Here is a 22,518-nt window from a genome sequence, read left to right as displayed (position 1 = left end):
TGCCCCCCCTCTGATCCATAAGGCTAGCACACCATTGTTCATAGAGAGTAGACTTGGAGGGTTCTGTTCTATCTGGCCAGATCGAGGTTAGGAAGTGCCTGATTTGGGTGAGCCTGAACCTCTCTGAAGCGGGCATCTCCAGTTGGCGCGTGAAGTAGCTCAGGGACAGTGGGCCTGTAGAATTGAGAAAGTGTCCTATGCGGAATAAGCCTTTGTTCAGCCACCAACGAAAGGCCTGTATGTTCAAGCCGGGGGGGGGGGAGGTTATTGAATAAATGAGCCAATGGGTGCATAGTAAAGGTCACCGAATGATGTTTGTGTATGTAGTTGCATAGGGCTATTGAGTGAGAAAGGGTAGGCGATAGGATTGGGGGCCGTGCTTTTGGGTTACACCACAGCAGGTTTGAGTGTCGGGGGGCTGCTACCCTTTCTATAGCTACCCAGTCAGGTTTGGGTCCTCTGGAGTATACTGTTGATATTTGTGCCAACTGTGCTGCCTGATAGTACCACCAAATATTAGGGAGACCGAGACCCCCTTGCGTTTGGGGCATTTGTACAAATGTAATTTTGACCTCAGTTATTCTGCCCAGCCAGGATATGCCTATCTTTGACCAAGCCTTCAGGTCTTCCCACACTTCCAGAATATGGGAGGGTAATTGGCTCCATACAGTTTGCTCATATTCTGTGTTAGCTTAATCCCCAGATACGGTAAGGAGTCAGATTCCCAGGTGAATGGGAAATGTTGTTTCAATTGTTCTACTGATTGGGGTGTGACAGACACATTTAGGGCAACAGATTTGGTGCCATTGACTTTAAGGCCTAAATTGTTGTGTAAAGTGGGTTTAGATGCGCAACCTAAAAAATGCAAAAAAATACAAAGAAAAGTCAAATATGTGTGATATAAAAAATCAGTGTAAAAACTAACACCATATGATTAATACCAAACTAAAATTAAAAACTGAATTAAAAAACACATATAGTCCAGCAGAAGGCTTGATAGCGTCCATATCAGATGACACCCAAAAATATAGAACTTTGCTGGAATCAAGTCCTTCAATCAAGTAAGAAAATAAGAGATGTTTTCTTCACTATATGCTCCCACAAGTCAGGCAAAAAATGTACCCAAAGGCCGCTTACCAGATCTGTAGTTTCCCTATTGTGGAGATCTTATGGGCTCATATGTGCAAGATCCTTCATGCAGGGACGGCTGACTCGCACATCCATCCGGATTCCTTCCTCAACAGGCAGTTCCAAATGCTGCAATGGTCTCCGTAGGGTCCTTATCCAGGCAGAGTTACACGTGGAGTATTATGTAGAAAACCTGGTAATTTCTGAAGCCCTAGGCAGCATGCCTCCTTCCATGGACCGAACCTCTCAATTGTTGGCAAATTCTTGAAGCAGTTTGTAAATGTTTGGTGTAGATGTTAATGGGGACGTGAGGAATAGAAGCAAATCATCTGTGAACAAAGCACATTTGTGTTCCTGGGTGCCACAGATGACCCCTTTAACGTCGGGGTAAGATCTGATCGCTATAGCTAGGGTCTTCATAGCAATGGCGAATATTAACGGGGAGAGGGGACACCTTTGTCTTGTCCCTTTTCTAATCGCTAGAGAATCTGAGTATTTGCCCATCAAGAGAACCTGTGCACTGGGAGTTGAATAGATGGAGGTAACTATACCTTTGAAGTTGGGGCCAAATCCCCATCATTCCAGGATCTCAAAAAGGTAGGGCCACTATACCGAATCAAAAGCCTTCTGCAGGTCTATAGAGAGCAGGAATCCCTTTTGTGGGGAGCCCCCCTCCCATTTGGAGTGAAGTATGGAGATTATATCTATGGCTCTCCTTATTTGGTCCGGGCCCTGTCCTCCAGGGATGAAGCCAACCTGGTCCTTATGGATGTATCTTGGGGTAAAGCTAGCCATCCTGGAGGCCTTTTGATCCTGATTTTGTGGTCGGTATTAATAAGGGATATTGGACGGTAGTTGCTAACATTAGTCGTGCATTTCCCTGGTTTGGGGATTGCCAAGATGTATGCAGTATTTAGGTCCTTATCTACTGGAGTTCCATCCCCTAGTGAATTAAAAAACTGTGCCATATAGGGGGCTAAAGAGGGGCCAAATTTTTTATAGTAGCAGATTGAAAATCCATCTGGGCCAGGGGAGGTGCCAATTTTGAGTGATTTGACTATCTCTAGAACCTCTGTAGTGGATATGGGGTCATCTAGCAGGTCTCTGTGGCTCTTTGATATTACGGGAATAGGGAGAGTCAATTGCCGCAGATGGAGGGGGAGGGTCCTCTTTATAGAGTTGCGAGTAAAACCAGTGAAACAATTCCATAATCTGATGGGGTGCAAATTTTAGGGAAGGCTAGGATTCAGGGTTTGGGGGTAAGCTTGGCTGCTAGTTTGGAGCCAGGTTTATCTTTTTTAAAGTAGAATTTCGCTCCCGTCCATCGCAGATGTTTCTCAGCTTTGGTTATTAAAGCTAGATTAAGATTAATTCCGGCTGTGTCCAAGCGGGACAGGGTGTCGTGCATGGGGTTTCGTTGGTGGGTTTTGCTCAGTGAAAGGAAGTCCTCCGTACATTTTTGGATATCTGCTCCATGTTCGCGTTTTGGTTTGGACACTATCTGTATGAGTTTCCCTCTCATCACAGATTTGTGTGCTGCCCATAGGGTTTCGGGTTTAACTGTGTTATCGAATTTCTCATTGAAATAGTCTTTCAATGTCTTTTCCAGTATCGTGCCCTGTAAGGCTTCATTAAGTCACCATTTAAAAGGAGTGGGAGTCCCTAAAGGGCGCTGGGTTCCAAGTACCACAATGGAGTGGTCTGAGAGGGAGGTGTCACTAATTTTGGCAAACAGGGCTAAGGGGATTGAGTGCATTTTGCATAAAGATGTGGTCAATCCTGGCATGGGTGTTGTGTGGTGCAGAAAAATGTGTATAGTCTTTTGTATGGGGGTTGAGTTCCCTCCAGCTATCCACCAAACCTGCAGAATATAGTAGCTGGGCGATTTTTAAACTTTGTTTGGATGGATGCTTGGGTCTAGGTTTCCCGGTCACTGTTTTGTCCAGGGAGAGGTCAAATGCTATATTCGAATCTCCTCCTACGAAAACTGCCCTGACAGTGTTTCCGTATTGTGTTAGGGAGTCAAAAAATTTTGCCTGCCCTTTGTATAGTAGGAGATGAAAGTGTAGGTCTCTCCATCAATGGTGCCTGTCACTAGCACATATCACCCTGCTGGGTCTTTAAGAACCTTGGTTTGTGAGAAATTTAGATGTTTTGCAAAGCAGATTGCTACCCCTTTGGTTTTGTTTTCCCACATTGGTGAGAAAGAATTGGGGGTACCTTTGGTGTAGAAAGGTGGGCTGGTAGGAGATGGGGAAGTGGGTTTCTTGTAAGAGTAGTATATCTGATTTCATAGAGTGGTACAGTTGGAGTAGTTTCCGCCTTTTGACCGGAGAGTTCAGCCCTTGTGTATTATGTGAGATTATGCGTAAGGTCGAGGTGGCAGGGGTCGTCCTAGACATGGATCAAAGTGTGGTGCATCTCGGGATCATACAGTACCTTACTCCACATAGATGGATCAGTCGGCAGCCTTGGGTGCAGGCAATGGGTGCTGCTGCTCGGGCTGGGGAGTTAGCGACATGTGATCCTGCAGGACTCCTACAGGAAGAGATAGGCAGATAGAGCAAGAGGTGGGAAATAGAAAACAGAAAAAGAGAAAGTGTGAGAGAGACAATCTGAATAAACTTGTTATAGGGTAGACTGAATTTCCCATATCCCCCCCAGGACAAGAAAGGTGCAGCCTCTTCCTGTCCCATAACCAAAAGGTCGGAGGTCCCCTGGGTAGGGGTGCCTCTGTCAGCCATCGAGAGAAAGTAAACACCCCTCAAAGGCTGGTGGATGTGCACTGCATCCACCACGGTCTCACCGACATTTACACTAGCAATATTAAGTACATATGAACCAATTTTCATTCCCAAGATAATTGGGTTGGTAAGCAGCCCCTCAGCTGGCCCAGACCCCCCACCAGGGGAACCTCCGGAACATGGGTACCCCCTTTGAGGATCTCGACCCGCTGAATGGCCACCACCCTGCACACCGCCCAAATTCGGTATTAGGATCAACAAGCTTAGTGGACTATAAAAGAACTGTATAATGGGATATAATAGCACATTCCTGGGGTCTCCCCCCTGAGGGGGGGAGCTAGGTAGTATTATAACTTTAGGGATGTGTAAGATTCGTAACCGGAACATTTTTGAGGGCTGGGAGCCCCAGGCCTGCGGCCCTAGCCCACTACTGTAACTGAAGTGCAACAAAACAGAGAGAAAAAGAAAAAAAAAAGGGGGTAAAAAAGTGCCCTGGACAACAGAGAGGGACCATAATGGTGTGACCCTTCTCCCTTCCCACCCCTCAGATTGTTCCCAAAGGGCTGACCCTTCCGTAATGGACGATGGGTGTATTTCAATGTGGATGGGGTCAGCAACAAAAGGGGCAACAAAATAGGGTGTTCAGGTCATGTTGATTGCAGCTGCAACCATCCGACTGACCTTGGGGTGGAAGAGAGTTCTTGAATCTTTTGGAGTGGTGCTTTTGCCACGCTGGCTTGAGAGGGCTTGCAGGGGGCAGGCATTTTGCTGAGGGTATTGCACCTTTGCCGGCTGATGAGGGTTGCGGGTCTTATGATAATAAATCCAGGTGTAGTTGAAAATGCTTGCCTTCGGCAAACGATGAAAAGCCATAGCTTTTGTTGTGGAATGAGAAGTTCAGGCGGAGTGGAAAAGACCGTCTGTAGGTAATTTCGTTTTGCATCAAGACTTGGAGAAGGGGTTTCAAGGCTCTTCGTTTCTGTACAGTGTAGGGTGAGAGGTCCACAAAAATGTGGATAGGTTGACCCTGGAACGTCAGTTTTTTCCGCTGCACGCAACCTTTTCATTACCTCTTCTTTCACTGTGTAAAAATTTGGTTTTACAATGATGTCCCTTGGGAGGCCATCTGAGCGTGGAGGTTGTAGGGCTCTTAGTGCCCTGTCTAATTCCAGGCGGTGGTCTGGGATGTCAGGAATTATTTCCTTGATAAGTGCCCATATTGCTGGCTGAACCTCTTTCACCGTTTCAGGGAGACCCCGTGCCCTAAAATTGTAACGCCTGGGCCTTTTTCCAAGTCATCAATTTTCGATAATGCAGTCTCTAATTGGTCCTGTACATCCTGAATTCTGGACGAGTTTTGGTTAATTCTGACTACCGATAGATCTGCCTTTCTTTCAAATGTGCTCCATCCGCATGCCCAGTTGTTGTAAATCCTCATGGATTGATGAGGTTATTTGAGCAGCATTTTGCGCTAGGCCCCTGGATAGCATTTTGGTGAATGCTGACATCATGGAAGAGAAGTCAGTAGGTATAGGCAGAAGGCCCTGTAGTGTCCCCTCACCATTCTCTAGTAGTGCCAAAGGGTCAGACATTGGGGTCAGGAGTAGGCCGTCAAGCGTTCTCCCTATCAGGTTCAGTGGATGTGCGGATGTGTATGAGGGTGTCATCCTGTGGGCTGTACTCACTGTGTCCTTTTGCAGCAAGTGTGCTGTGGTTCCTGGGGCATACTGGTCCGCAATGGAGTCTTCCTCCTCTGTCCCTCTGCCCTGTGTAGTCGAGGCTGGAATGGCTGTGGGGCTCAGGGGCCGCGTTCAGCGAGCGTAACAGGTCTCATCTGGCCGTGGCCGCTGACATCAGGGTGATCCTGGGAGGTGCCCCTCGCTATTGCTCGAGCTCTCGGTCGGCTGCAGCGGGTGTTGTTCGACCGGGGAGGCACGGTGCTCTAGATGATCGTGGCCATCTTGGCAGCCTCTGTGCATGCGCCTCCTTCTTACAGATATTTTATGTTTCATATATAAGCTTTTAAATATCTACCATTTAATCACAGGGAAATTGGTAATAATACATATTTGGTTAGAAATATTTTCTTCTTGTTTTCAGAACCAAAAATCACCCGTCCACCAACGAATACAAAACTTATTGAAGGTGTAAAAGCTGTCCTTCCATGCAATACTTTGGGAAATCCGAAGCCTTTTGTTTCTTGGATGAAAGGAGAAAATACCATTAAGGTAATAGAAAAATTAAAACATTTCTTATTGCTATTATGGTCATCTATCCATTGCCTCATAACAACCTAACAAAGAAGAAGAAAACACACATTCAGCCTAGATTTTAGAAAATAAGAGACTTTAGACATTGCATAAAAAATATATATGAGCATAAGATAAAAATTGTACAAAATGTTGTTAATATTTCAGGTAAAAGCTCATCACAATCTGTTCATCAAACCAAGTGCTCGTTGGCACATGGCATGTTCATATGTGACCATCTCACATATCTATGCGCCCATTTCAACACATTTTGCAGTCAGTTTTGTCTCTTCAGGACCAGATTTACAGTTGCAGATATCAGAGTTGTTATGTAAAAGTCTGTATTCCATATAAATCAATGCATACAGAACAGAAATATGAATAATATTCTTGGTATAAAATTGGAAACAACCCATTAGTATAACTATATTAACAGACACAATTTCCACATATAGCACATACAAAGTTATAAATCTACTAAAAATAACTTAAAGTGGATGTAAACCTGATTCATGAAATTTGACCTAAATTTGACCTATTTGACCTGCACATATATCTGTAGTGTTTTCTTATCTCTCTGCAAAGCCCTGAGTCCAGTGTATTTCTGCTGTTTCATTGCTCTGTTATCAGCATAATAACTTCTGACAAGTTCTCTGTCAACCAAGATAAAACCAGCCTAAAATTTGTGTCCAGGGTGGTTGCTATAAATAGATCAGCAGAGAGCTTGACTTGTAACAGCACAGCTCTGCAAGTCTCTGCCTATGTGGAGTGGGGGGGGGGGGTGCTTTTCCTCCAATCAGCTGACTTGGCTGTATGCGAAGAATCCACTCCCAGTGCTGAACAAGGAGAGAAAATCTCTTAACACGATGTGCACTTTCTAAAGATATATAAAGCTGAAGACAGCAGATATGCATGTAAAAGTTATGTATGGAGATTTGTTTCATCTCTGATGATCTGCCCACACCGGTTTTAGTATGGATTGCTTCCTGAAATCCCAACAACCCGTGGAATCCACTCCGGCGATTTACAGGACAGTGTCGGCCACCATGCGGCTGCCAACACAGAGGGAGAGGCGGCCGCTCCTGAAGCTTCGCAGCAGCCAGGGATGACTACACCATGCCGTCCTACTCTCCTATCTGCGATCTGTCCCCTTGCCTTCCGAGATCTCTGGCAGTGTCCACTGACTTGGAGGAGAACACACTCAGCCTGGGGCAAGTTTCTCCCCCAGCCTCAGCCCCTCACACATGGATGAGCAGAGACCAAACACACACACTGCTACAGAGTACAGTGAATAACCTAACCAAAAAGACTGGAGCTTCCATTTAGATCACATAATGTATATATAATGTATATAGTTACACATAAATTATGCAGACTGGGACATGGGGGCAAAGGAGGCACTGCAGATGGGAACAGGGCTAGGGATCTCTCTCTTCCCCTCCTCTCTCTCCCCTCCTCTTCCCCTCCTCTCTCCCTCCCCCTCTCCCCCTCCTCTCTCTCTCTCCCTCCTCCCCCTCCTCTCTCCCCCTATCCCCCTCTTCTCTCTCTCCCCCTCTCCCCCTTCTCTCTCACCCTCTCTCTCCCCCTCTCCCCCCTCTCACTCTCCTCTCTCTACCTCTCTCCTCCCCCCCTCCCCCCTCTCCCTCCTCCCTCCTTTCCCTCCCATCTCCCTCCTCTCCCCTTCTTCCTCCTCTCCCTCTTCCTCTTTCCTCTCCCCCCCTCCCCCGCTCCCTCCTCTCCCCCCTCTCCCTCTCCCCCCTCTTCCACTCTTTCTCTCCCCTCCCCCCCCTCTCTCTCTCTCTCTCTCTCTCTCTCTCTCTCCCTCCCTCTTTTTCTCTGTGCTGTGCTGGGATCCCCCCACTCTCCTTCCTCTGTGGACGTAGAATGACTCAGTGACACCCCATGCCCATTCTCCCTAGGCAATGGGGGTAATTTCTAGAGGGATTGTCACCTTACTGGGTCCCAGATGTTGTATTGGCTGCATATGTCTGATGGATGAGGAGGTTTGCCCTGGAAGTGGTGCTAATCACCTGTGTACTTGATCTGTGTGTCTTTCTTGCTTGAATTATTTTTCCCCATTATGGGCGTGAGTGGGGTCTCATGTCTAAGTTTTGCCTAAGGCCTCACAAAGCCTAGAGCCACCTCTGTCTCTGTGTATCATCTGAGGCTGTTTACTTCACTGGGTATAGGAGAGGGTTTACATCCACTTTAAAACTTAGGAAGCTATCCCCTAATACAAACATTCCACAGCACACTGTCCCTAGTTACTCAGCACAAAAAACATAATCGAAGTGGAACTCTGCAAGCTGTACCCAAAAATGGCAGCAGGTGGCTAAGGACTAGTCACCAGTAGGTTGTGGCCATGTTAGGCCAATGATTTAAAAGGCATTCCTGGCCCCTTTGTGTATGTGCAACTAAGGGACGAGGAATCGCCCACCAGCAGCTGATCAGCCTGACACTCAAATATGCCTTCATGAGTTTATCAAAATGCAAACCTAAATTCATCCCTTATTACCAGTATTGCCTGTTGTCACCTTGCACAGATGTTTTCCCAGTTACTGACTTACCATGCCTTTTTTCCCTGTGTTTCTGTGGGGGAAAAGGGGGGTGGCCATCTTGGTACAGACAGGGATTTGCTTCCTCATGTCAAAGCAAGGAGAGCAATGACAGCACAGTAGTTTGATGTTATAGAACCTCCCTCCAGATCTCATGAGACTAACAGCCAGAAGCAGCAGTGCCCTAGGTCTCAGGCTGCAGCTATTGTATATAGCTATGAGGCTGTATACACAGGAATGCCTAGGCACACTCACATACCAGAAAAATCACTGCTACTTTTAGGAGAAATTCCAGACAACATGTACATATTTAGGGTCCTGCTTAGGGACAAAATAACATAACAAATCTTCACGTTATGAGTTTAGGCCCAATGTTTCACATAACAGTGTATGATTTGACTGCTATTAACAGACATGATTTATTTCTGTAATTATAGGAGAACACTCGCATCTCCATTCTAGAATCAGGAAGCCTGAGAATACAGAAAGTGCAAAGGGAGGATGTTGGTCAGTACCGTTGTGTAGCCAAGAACAGCCTTGGTACTGCAATTTCCAAACCTGCACTGCTAGAAGTAGAAGGTATGGTTATGTATAGCACTGTATGTCTATGAAAGCACACATGAGACCTGATCACTATTATTCAGAACATGTTATGCTCTATGTTTTCTAGTGTCTGTAATGGTTCCATAATCCATACAGAACCTGTTTTATTGCATCACTGGTATTTCAAACATAGGAATAAAAAAGGCAACATTACAGTAACCAGACCAGTGTTACATGATGGGAATTTGATTTATTTATTTTATTTATTTTTTTATTTATTTATGTCAGCATTTTACAAATTGCTGCCAGAATTATAATCACTAAAATACTACAAAATAGGTTTGTCTTTGCACAAGAAATATTTTCCTAAAATTTTAATCTGAAGTTAAATATAAGTATTGTGAACTGGGCTAAATGTGTTTGTTTCTTTGTCTGACGTTTGGAGTTCTGAGATAGGGCTAGGTTAAAGCTGGCCATACACTGATTGAAATTCATCCGGTTTAGCAGGGACCAGCCAAATTTTGGTTAGTTTGTCTAAATTTTTTCTTGATCAGTGGGTGCAGTCATTAGAATACTATGTCCTGGCAGGAAGCATTTCTCAATCCACCTTGTTTGTGTGGATGGAAGAATCTGCTAGTTAACAGTGTATTTTTTTTCTGACACTTTGTTTGCAGTGCAACTTCGCTCAAGCCTAGTGACTGTCCACACCTGGAATTTCCTGTACTACACTGACTTAAAGTAAATATAAACTCAGAAACAGAATAATAATATATTGCAGTTTACCAATCCATAGATGTGATGGCTGCATTAGATTTCATTTTTCAAACTTGTTCCTTTATTTTTACCTGGTGATCCTGCCAGTAACAAATAATAAGAAACATTTATAAAGATTGGAGCAGTCAGAATCTGGAACAGTTGTGCATGGTAACCAGTTAGCTTCTATCTCTCATTTTCAATGCTCAACTGAGCAAGTTGATGATAGAGGCTGTCCCGATACATTACTTCAAGCTTGCTCGTTTTACTGGTATAGCTATGTAAAACATTGAAGATAAGTGCCTATACTGTTTAAATTCCAGTAACGCATGGTCTCATACTACTTTGTACAGCCGCAGCTGTTTTCTATTCTAAGCACTGTGCCTAAAATCAGAGCCACTAGAAGTGGATCTGTTGACAACTTTACGAATTACTGCTGCTCAGGGGTTCTGGGCTTTAGAAAAATGTCCGGCTCTGGAAAGAAGAAACAGGAACAATGCTGCAGGCAATTTGCAGCACACACTAATTTTTGGTAGCATAATTATTAGTGTGAAATATATGCTGCTTGCTAGAATACATTACTTTTAAACCACTTCCAGCCCAAGGACGTTATATGACATCCTTGACTTTCAGTGGGAATATCTGAATGATGTCTGCAGCTACATGCATCATTCAGATATCCTCTTTTTTCAGCCGGTGATTCTGCGCACCATAAGAATGATCATAGCAGCAGTTCAGCCATTAGATCATTCTTACAGGCGACGGGAGGGGGCAACCCCCCTCCCGCCGCCCTCCAGTGCTTCTCCGGGCTCTCCCGTGCCATCGGGGACCCCGGGAAAGAATCGGCCACCGCCGGATGACGATCATAGAGACCGTTGGAGGCCCGGGACGCGCTTGTAAACAAAGCTACGATCGCAACTGGAAAGCATGGAATCGTGAATTTTTTTTAAAAATGTAAGCGTTGCCTATGGAGATTTTTAAGTACCAAAGTTTGGTGCCATTCCATGACGGTGCGCAATTTTAAAACGTGAAATGTTGGGTATCTATTTACTTGGCTTAACATCATCTTTCACATTATACAAAAAAATTGGGCTAACTTTACTGTTTTTCCTAAAAAAATGCATTTGAAAAATTGTTGCGCAAATACCATGTGACATAAAAAGTTGCAATGACCGCCATTTTATTCCCTAGGGTGTCTGCTAAAAAACATATATAATGTTTGGGAGTTCTGAGTAATTTTCTTGCAAAAAAATTATGATTTTTACATGTAGGAGAAGAGTGCCAGAATAGGCCTGGTATGGAAGTGGTTAACAAGTTATAGGTAATGTGTCACTTTAACTACTTAATGACCGCGCTATAGCCAAATGATGGCTAGAGCGCGGCTTGATAACTCTGGGAGGGTGTACATTGACGTCCTCCCAGAATCTTGCTCCTGCGTGCCCCCTGGGTTGCACACCCAGGAACATCCGTGACCGGACCCGATGCATTACGGATCACGGTAAATGGCCGCTGATAGTGGACGTTTACCACATGATCGCTCCGTCAAATGACGGAGCGATCACTTATAAACAAACCGGCATCACGTCTGGTTCCTCTTTCCCCTCTCTGTACAGATCGGTACAGAGAGGGCAGAGGGGAGAGATCAGATGCTGCTGCAGCGCTGTGGGCTGGATGTGTAGTGCCCACAGCGCTGCCCCGTGCCCACTCCAGCCATTCAGCCAGGCATCCATCCATACTGAGCCATCCATACTGAGCCCATCCGTACTGAGCCATCCATACTGAGTCAGTCATCCATCCATCCATACTCAGCCAGCCATCCATACTCAGCCAGCCATCCATCCATCCATGCTCAGCCAGCCATCCATGCTCAGCTAGCCATCCATCGATCCATACTTAGCCAGCCATCCATCCATCCATACTCAGCCAGCCATTCATCCATCCATGCTCATCCATCCATCCATACTCAGCAATACTCATCCATGCTCATCTGTGCTCATCCTTCCCTCCATACTCATCAATACTCATCCATGCTCATCCATCTATCCATACTCAGCAATACTCATCCATGCTCAGCCATCCATCCATACTAAGCAATACTCATTCATGCTCATCCATCCATCCATGCTCAGCCATCCCATCCACCTCCATCCATACTCAGCAATACCCAGCCATGCCCATCCGTACCCAGCTGTACCCAGCCGTACTCAGCCATACCCAGCCATCCCATCCGTACTCAGCCATACTCAGCCGTACCCAGCCATCCGATCTGTACTCAGCCCTACCCAGCCATCCGATCCGTACTCAGCCGTACCCAGTCATCCCAGCCATACCCAGCCGAACCTGGCTGTACCCAGCTGTACCCAGTCGTACTCAGCTGCACTCAGCCGTACCCAGCCATACTCATTCATGCTCAGTCATCCCATCCATACTCAGCCATCCCCATCCACGGCTCATCCATCCCCATTCATGCTGATCTATGCCACACAAGTTCTCATCCATGCCCCATCCATGCCACAAGAGTGACTCACAAAAGTGTAATAGGTAGTCAAATTAGATTTGACATTTATGCCCCTAGAATGCCTGATGGTGCCTTCTGCATGTTAGGCCTCTCTATGTGGCCAGGCTGTGTAAAAGTCTCACACATGTGGTATCGCCGTACTCAGAAGGAGTAGGAGAATCTATTTTGGGGTGTAAGTTTTGGTATGTACATGCAATGTGTTAGAAATATTGTATAAATGGACAACTTTGTGTGAAAAAAAGCGTTTTCATTTTCTTTACACATTTTCCAGAAACTTGTAGAAAAAAATGACATGTTCAAAAGGCTCACTATGCCTCATAGATTATACATCGGCTTGTTTTCTTTTCAAAATTGAATAATTTTTGGAGCGTTTCCATTGTCCTGGTGCTCCAGGGCCTTCAAAAGTGTAAGAGGTGGTCAAGAAATTATATATGTAATTTATGCTCCAAGAATGCCTGATGGTGCTCCCTGCATGTTGCGCCTCTATATGTGGCCACGCTGTGTAAAAGTCTCATACATGCAGTATCGCTGTACTCAGAAGGAGTAGTAGAATGTGTTTTGGGGTGTAATTTGTGCTATGCATATGCTGTGTGTGAGAAATAACCTGCTAATATAACAATTTTGTGAAAAAAAAAGAAAAAAAATCTTGATTTTGCAAAGAATTGTGGGAAAAAATTACAACTTCAAAAAACTCACCATGCCTCTTACTAAATACCTTGGAATGTCTACTTTCCAAAAAGGGGTTATTTGGGGGGTATTTTTACTTTCCTGGCTTGTTAGGTTCTCAAGAAATGAGATAGGCCATCAGTACTTCAGGTGTGTTCAATTTTCAGAGATTGGCACCATAGCTTTCGGACTCTATAACTTTCACAAAGACCAAATAATATACACCGATTTGGGTTATTTTTACCAAATAAATGTAGCAGTATAAATTCTGGCCAATTTATGAAGAAAAATAACTAATTAGCCAAATTTTATAACAAAAACTAAGAAAAATGCATTTTTTACAGAATTCTCTTTTTTCTTTTATAGCGCAAAAAATAAAAAACCCAGAGGTGATTAAATACCCCCAAAAGAAAGCTCTATTTATGTGAAAAAAAGGCCAAAAAATTCATATAGGTACAGTGTTGCATGACTGAGTAATTGTCGTTCAAAATGTGAGAGCACCGAAAGCTGAAAATTGGTCTGGTTAGGAAGGGAGTTTAAGTGCCCAGTGGTCAAGTGGTTAAGGGACCAAGAGGGAGCAAAAACAAGAAGCTGCTTGTTGGATTTACATACACTTTAATCTGCCTCTAAAGCCATTTTTTTCTGTAAGATGGAGATGGAAAGAGTTAAAAGTAGAGCACAGGTTCCTTAAAGATGCAGTCCTGTATATGGGCATTACGCATTTGTGCTAGAGATGGCTGACAAGCAAGCCTCTTGCAAGTATATGCACATGTTCATGTGCTTGAGTTGCTTGCACCATTGAACATTGAACAAGTGAAATGGTTTAGAGCTACTCTGGGTATACTGTATATTCAATAGCCTGCAGTAAAAAAAAATAGTTTGCTACAAAAAATGTTCTGTGCAATATGGTTTATATGTAATGGAACATTTTGAATTAGATTACAAATTGCATATAATGTTCTATTGCTACACAGGTATAATATATCTATATACTATGATATATATATATATATATATATATATATATATATATATATATATATATATATATATATATGATTCAGAAACAAATTCTAGTTCACTTTGAATACCCAGTCATTTGCAGATCCTTTTCATATAGTTGGATAATTGAAGTGAATGTTCATATTATTGTATTGTATTATTATTGTATAGTGAAGACTCTTACTTCCTTTAGTAAATCAGCCCATTTGTTATAATTGTACAACAACCGTGGAAATAGTAGAGGTTTAGAAGGTCAAAAGCTGTTTTTACAAGTCTGTAGTTGCCACGGTCAATATATTTGCTTAGCAAAAGGATTGAATTTATCCTGTCTATAATTTATGTTGTGTTTGAACAATGTTGTGGAAAATGCACTTGGCACAGCCTCATATTTTCCCTTTGATTTTTTTGTAACCTAAAGCTCCGGTTCTTCCTTGCACTGTTGCTCGACCCACATTCCAAGGGCTAATCGCTTGTTTATTGTAGAGATCACTTCACTTTTACTTACCTGATCTTCCACGCCCCCAGCAGATGGTGCTCCCCCATGTTCCATCAGTGCACGCTTCCTCGACATCCTCTCATACAGTGCAGGGCCCTTGATGATGATATCAGAAGGTCTTACACTATCAAGGTATGAAGGAGAAGTCTCCAGGACCAGTCTAGTAGAGATGGAATTTTTAGGTTTCCTGGAATTTAGCTTTCATTCATACAAAGTTCTCTGTTTGTATATTGCCACAATGCTTGTCAAAGCTCTAAGACTTAATGGATCTTTGCTACCTCCCCCTTTGAAATCACTTGATACCAATTTATCCTTAAGAGATTTTGCACATCTAAAGATGAATGAGCTAACTATGGGGTCCATTGTGAGCATATGCCAATATTTCTCAACCTTTCCGATAGAGACCATCTGATCCTTTATGAATCTGAACTTCCAGGAAAGTGATAGAGTTTGGATCGTGGGTCATAGTGAACGTTAGATTTAAAGTATTCTTATTAATGGTTTGGAGAAACAATTGCAAATTCTCGGGGGGCCCATCCCACACCAAAAACATGTTGTCAATATAACGATACCAAAGGACCACTTTCTCCATGAATGGGAGCAGGACCTCTGATAGACTTATCATACGTTCCCACTCCCCCAGGTATAGATTGGGTAAGATGGGGCACAGCAAGTACCCATCGCTACACCCTGTACATGGAGGAAGTGGGAACCATTGAAGGCAAAAAAATTGTGGTTGAGTGTGAAATCCACAACATTGTTGAGTTTCCATTCAAAATAACTGTTTTGAGATATAATATGTTTAATGCATGACAATCCTTTGTCATGCAGTATGGAACTGTAGAGTGCCTCTACATCAATTGCAACCAGGAATGCTGTGGGTAGAATATACGGCCCATCAATATTTTACAGTAAATGTATCAATGGCATATTTTTGTCTCTGTCAATTATAGATTTTATTGTTTTACCCATAACCACTCACCCCTGAAGAAGAGGAATGCAAATGCGAATCTCGAAAACACGTTGGGTATACTCTGTATAAGTGTGTTTCACTACACAAAGCAATTGGTTATATGTTTTGTAACTATTGTGTACCATACTGCACCTGTATCGATTGTAGTGTTTAACTATACATTCTGAATCTCCTGTTTTAACAATTTCAATAAACCATTTATATTTTATATCAATTATTTGATCCTTTCGAAGTATATGCACTTAAAAGTCCCACCAGAGGGATTTCTTTGTAGCTTGTAAAACAAAATAGAAACACTGATGTGATCATTACATTTAAGCAGGATATTGTTAATATTATCTAACAATTCTTGTTGTCACAAGGCGACACAATACAGAAACTTGTGGAATGTTCTGCTACTCTAACACAGAGAATAAAATAAACTCAAAGTACTATGCCATTTTTTAGCACATTTTATAGTCAGAACATTTCCTTAAACAAAACGTTCTGTTCAACTTTCAACTGAATGTGCAACAATAATGTGCAAAAGTTAAAATGCATGTTAGTAATTAGTGTTTTCTCTCATTATGGCATAAAAACATTTATCTTGTTATGGCATTAAAAATTGTTTTTCTTGTTGCGGCTGTCTATAAGCTCTTTGTTATCATGGCTTTTATGAGATGTTAAGCTGCTTGCAGACGTTGACAGCCAGAAAAAGGCTATGACATTTCCATAAATGAATAATGTTTCAGTAAAGGTAGAACGGAAACAGACAGAAGATGCCACCCTGTCCTGGAATGACATGACCTTCCGTTTTGCATTGGAATGTCAGCTTGCTGAATATAGCCCATAGGCCTGTATTTGTTCTGGATATAGTAGGGAGTTCTGTAGACGCTGGCTTCATAAAGGAGCTCTAGTATCAGCTATCTGTTTTCAATTTCCTCCTCACTTATTTGTAAAAAAAAAAAATCTATTTCTAGAAACGTGACAAGGCAACTTTGATTACAGAACATCATTACGAAGCAGATACTTTTGTAAATATAAAAACCCAGTCTATGCCTATTGCCTAATCTCCATCAGTGATAAACATATCAATCAATCAATGTGACCAAGAAAACTCTCCCCTCCTGTTTCTCAGTTGGACAGTCTTGGATAAATTAACGTCTTTTTTTAGGAAGGTCTGGCTGAAACTTGATGAGAACATAGTACAGGGTATTTTTATCTAGATTTAATTGGTATAGTTGGCAGATATTCTGACCTCCTACCACATCTCTAATGTGAGTGCTGACAATAAAATCATTATCATTTCAAAATGTGTATTAAGTTTCCATTGCCCCAGCCCTGGACCTCTATGCAGTATGTATCGACTTTGCTTACTGGCTTGTCTGTCATGACTTGAGCTGCTGTCCAGATAACATATTTCACCTTGAGACTTACATGGAATACTTGATACATAGAACCTAAACTTATCACAGTGACAGTAAAAGTGCAACAATTGACTCCAGTTTGCAGAATAACATCTGGTTCTGGAATGTATTTTGGGAATGAAATTTTCTGATGTTATCAACATGTGCAAATGTATTTAAAAACTTGTTTTCTGAATAAGCTGTAAATATATACACTATATTGCCAAAATTATTGGGACGCCTGCTTTTACATGCACATGAACTTTATTGGCATCCCGGTCTTAGTCCGTAGGGTTCAATATGGAGTTGGTCCACCCTTTGCAGCTATAACAGCTTCAGCTATTCCGGGAAGGCTGTCCACAAGTTCATTTGCCTGTAAAGGCAGGTGTCCCAATACTTTTGGCAATATAGTGTATGTTTGCAGGGCAGCCATATTTGCTCATTATACCAACAGAGGTTGGGCACAAAGTCTATGATGACTTATCCCAGTGGAACAAGGTAAAGCTTATCATGTGTAAGCAAAAAGGAATATATAATCACCCAATCATGTGTAAGCAAAAACTTTTTTTTAGTTTTTCCTAGGCATAATGGGGAATTCCTCACACTTACTGTTTTAATTAATCTAAGTAAAAAACCTCTTCTACTTCAGTAATTCGGCTAAGCAAAAAACTCTTGTACTTTAGTAACCTAAAGCCTATATTGTAAAAACATGGATGGTGAGAAAATATCCTTAACAATGCATTCGTTTTTTTTAATTTATCTTATAATGCTGTTTAATGCTATATGAGACTTAAAGGCCAAGTCCATAAGAAAAGAACATTTAAAGCTCAAATACAGCCAGCTTAGAAAAATAAATACCACTTGCCTTAGCTCATAAGCAACCTGTATGTATTTTTAATACACTATTTTTAATACACTAAGGAATTTATTTAAAAAAGGTTTGTCACATACCTGGTAGAGGCTGAAATGATAAGAGGACTCTTTTCCATCTCCTGTCCTGTTTGTCCCCCAAGAGTGATGACAGGGTTGGACAGAATAAGGAGTGGCATGGGCTCCTATAGTAAGTCCTAGCCAGCAGAATAATTGGATCTCGTAATGAAGTAGAAGCTGATTAACAGGAACTTGTGCCAAATTTCATCACAGGGTTTGCAGAAGCAGGAGGCAAGAAGGTGGTCAGACAGGCAGAAGTTGGCAATGAGAGGGCAGCAGAGGTACAGATTCAAAAGATGAGAGCATAAACAGGAGCCAGGCAAAGGTCAGTATCACATGGGAAGAAGATGAGCTAAAGGGATAAGCATGGAGGTGCGGAGTCAAGAAGCAAACTAGGTCAACAGCAGAGGAATCGAGAACAGGTGGAGTCAGTAGGCAAACCGGGAATATCACAGAAACAAGCAAGGTCTTGTCAGGCTCACAAATGTTGATGACCACTCAGCAATGATCTTGAGTCTTGCAGTGCTTTAAATAGGCCACTGGGTGCAGAGTCACGGTCCTGATTCTGTGCAGTTCTGTGGGAATTTCAGTTAAGAGCATTCAACAAGAAGAGCAAAGAACATTTGGCCAATAGAGAAAACAGCCTAACACTATACACTAAGAACATTTGACCGGAACTGTGTATAAAGTATATGGAGACTCCTGGGCTGTCAACCGACGATGTAATGAATCAGCTACTGCAGAGAGTGGACTGCTATACAGAATTGATATAATTTTGCAAAAACTGATGACTGATCTTCTGAAGTAATTGTGGAGGGTGGCCTCTGACCAGTCTTGTTGCTGTCCCTCTCTTTAATGTCATAATACCATCACTGTAACCAGTACAGGACTAACAGTCACACCAATGTGGCATGGCCCCTACCAGAGGTACCCACTTTCCAACATTGAAGATCAGAAGACTGGGGCTCAGGATGTCATTGGACAGCAAATTAGAGTAAGTATGGGTGTGAGCAACTTTTTTTAAGACCTACAGATTACTTACTGTATTTGCTGTAGTACATCTTTAAGTTATGGGTGAATGATGTTCTCCAGATGTGAAATATTCCCTCAGTTTTTAAAGCTGTGCTTATATGACCTCTGCCAACACCAAACTAAATGAGTGTATTACAATCCCTAATCTGGATTCTCTATAAAGTAAAGATGGATAAAAAAATAGGGAATCCATCCACGTGATACTATGATAATTGTCTTTGGTGCAGACAACACAAAACACTGAGATTATATTTTCCTCCTTATGCCCCGTACACGCAATCGGACTTTCCGACAACAAAAACCCTGGATTTTTGTTCGAAGGATGTTGGCTCCAACTTGTCTTGCATACACACGGTCACACAAATGTTGGCCAACAATTACGAATGTAGTGACGTACAAGACGTACATGATATCTCCATTACGAACGCTGGTTATATCTCCAGCTCGTGCTTGATTCCGAGCATGAGTGGACTTTTGTCCGACGGACTTACACACGATCAGAAAGTCCGACAACAAACATTTGTTGGCAGAAAATTTGAGAACCTGCTAGCCAACATTTATTGGCGGAAAGTCCGACAACAAATGCTCGACGGAGCATACACACGGTCGGACTTTCTGCCAACAAGCTCACATCCAACAATTGTTGTCAGAAAATCTGATTGTGTGTACGAGGCATTAGAGTTCCTGAGAAGCCAGCAAATGATTCAGCCCACTAGCACCCATTTATAACAGAAATATTTCCTTTGGGTGGATTTGGGATTTGGGTTTTAAGGCTTACAGATTAACAGTTTTATGCAGGCAATACCATGATATTAGGTCAACAGTGTATTTTAAATTCCAAGTGAAGTATCAGTAATAGATATTCTAACAATTAGGCATATCAAAACAACACTATCCATAGGACTTTTAAGGGTGCATCACCAATCATTCAATGGCCATATATGATTACAATGAATCTTCCATTTTATTGGTACAAAAAAATTGGTTGAAAACTTTCCTCACAGAAAGTAATATAAAAAATATGGCTAATTCAAAACATTTCATGGTATTTCACAGCTTAACATATTGGACATCTAAACACCAGTTAATCAAATCTAGTATTCTTTCCACTAAGCTGATCAGAGAGATGTTCTCACACAATTCCACCGAGTGGAGCAGAAAGCCTGATGTACAGGTATGTGATTGTGCCTGTACCTGTTGCCTTCTCGCAGTATAATTACTGTGAGTGGTCGGCAGGTGGTTAAAATAAATTTAGGGTTGGTGTTTAATTTGAACCATATATGGGTCATGGAGTTATTAACGATATTTAATTTTTTTGTTTTTAAGTATAATGTTTGGGCTATCCTGCTTGGTCTTTAGTTTACTTTTGTTTTTACGCGCTATGTAGTATATAAGGTTTGGGATATTATTGCTTACTCTTTGGACCTTATAACACTATTATATACTATAACACTAAATATACTATATTCATACTTCTATGTTTATATGTATTTATTTTTTAGGTCCAGTTATAGTATATTTGTATCTTTTGGGTTGTTCCTGTGGTCTACAGTCATCCTTTCTTCACCCTTCTTTCTGTCTCCCTATTTGGGAGCTTTTAAGGATGACTCCTGATGAAGTGAATACAAATTCAGGAAACACGTTGCTCAACATGGTGGAATTGTGTAAAAACATTTTCTGGCCAACTTGGTAGAAAGAATACTTAATTTGGTTAACTGTTTTTTGGATGTCCGATCTGTTAATATGTGAAACACGATGAATTGTGTTAAATCAGCCATACAACATGTTGTATATTATTTTCTGCAAGGAAAGTGCTTAACCATTTTTTGTACCAATAAAATATAAGATTAATTTTAATCAATACAGCCATTGAATGAATGGTAATGTACACCTAAAAGTCCCATGTGTAGTGTTGTTTTAACATGAATTTAAAGAGTAACTCCATTTTTGTTGAGAAAAAAAAAATTCCCCTCTAGGTGATCTATGTACATTACAAGGATTTTAAAAAACTTTGTTGCAGATTCCCATCTTTTGTTATTCTGAAGAAATCCCTGTGTGTTTCTCTGTGCTCAGGTTCTGAGCGAGTCCAACAGGAGTGGTTTCATAAATATCAACCAGCAAAGCTGCAAAGCTCTAAGGAGGACAAATACATCCCTTTAGACATGATTTCCTATTGGGTGTATCTGACCAAAAATTAACATTTTTGTGGTAGGGGATGCCTGAAATCTGACTTCGATCTTAGTGCAGACTTGTGCAGACTTGTGAGCCAATCACACAAGCAGAAAATGGCATATCTGGGGGTCAATCTGAGCTGCAGATTGAAAAAGAAAAGGTAATTTTTAATAACATTCAATTACGATATGACTTATGTCGCAATTGTATACGCTATATTAATTTTTTTTCCATTTGCTATTTTTTTCCCACAAAAGAGGAGTTACCCTTTGGGTATTATGAATATACATGTACATCACCAGGTGTACCAGATCGCAATAAGAATAATTATACTAAGAATCCTCATTTTCACAATGCCAGGTGTCTTATATACTGTATGATTGTGTAGTTCAATAGGTACCAGAGTTAGACCTAGTGCTTTATGTAATTAGCACTCAACAACAGACTTGTTAAGACATACCCACACCTTGTCCTCCCTGTTACTCAGGTATGCCAATGCAGGGCACTGGAAGGGGGCAGGGCAGGAAGCAGCATTTCTTCTGAGAGTAAAAAATGTTTTAAAGAATTTCAAAATAAAAATCATTCATAAATCATAAAATGTGTGTGTGTGTGCATGGGGGGGGGGGGGGGGGGGGTTAAGGACTAAAAAAAGATATGAAAAGGTATTTAGGTAGACTTGAGCTTTAACGGTACATTTTGAAAAATCCATATAATTACATATGTATATGAAATGTACATATGGATCCATGATGTTCTAAAAATATGTAAATATGTTACATAGACCAACTTGTTCCTCTTCACTGATTCTTCAAAATAATTTTTACAATGAATGCTAAAAGCATAAATTGCAACACATTTATCTTGAAGGAAGGGATGGTGTTAAATTACAGATTGCCTAGATTGCTGTCTTTAATTATAATAGCACAGCAGATGTTTTATTTATTTACCTTGCAGGAAATGGCTTGGGACAGCTACACAGAACTAAGTGACCTCATGGAACAGTTAGAAAGCTCTTGGCACACACTAGTTGCACTGCTGCACAAGTTAATGAGCTCAGAAGTGTGTTATACAGAACATAACTGCATAACAATAACATAAATTTTGACTTAAGCAGGATGTAAGATAAACTATTTAATATGTGTACGCTAAATAACATATGTTGACAAGTAGCATTGCTCATGCTAGGACATTTGCTTTGTCAGCCTTACATAATAAGAATAAGAATGGAATATTGTTAATTATAAATCTGCTGTAATATGAACCTTTCACTTTTGTGTATATAATAGACACCTCCTTTTTATATCTGATCTATTAACTGCTTAGCCTCATTAATTTGTAACATGAAAAGGCCCCACATCTTTGGTTTCCATTG

At 41.7% G+C, this 22,518-nt stretch overlaps 1 protein-coding gene across 1 annotated transcript in view; it reads left to right on the top strand.

Moving 5' to 3' along the window:
* The window catches only part of MUSK (muscle associated receptor tyrosine kinase), a 278,906-nt gene that overhangs the window by 108,032 nt on the left and 148,356 nt on the right, over nucleotides 1-22,518 (top strand). The window contains exons 4-5 of the mRNA XM_073591125.1: nucleotides 5,973-6,100; nucleotides 9,114-9,255. Of these exons, the coding sequence (XP_073447226.1) occupies nucleotides 5,973-6,100; nucleotides 9,114-9,255 (270 nt within the window). The remainder of the gene's footprint in view (nucleotides 1-5,972; nucleotides 6,101-9,113; nucleotides 9,256-22,518) is intronic.

Source organism: Aquarana catesbeiana, linkage group LG01 (assembly GCF_042186555.1).
Source record: "Aquarana catesbeiana isolate 2022-GZ linkage group LG01, ASM4218655v1, whole genome shotgun sequence".
Classification (NCBI taxonomy): Eukaryota; Metazoa; Chordata; class Amphibia; order Anura; family Ranidae; genus Aquarana; species Aquarana catesbeiana.
The sequence above is the reverse complement of the archived record's forward strand: the minus strand, read 5'-3'. Positions and strand labels throughout refer to the sequence as shown.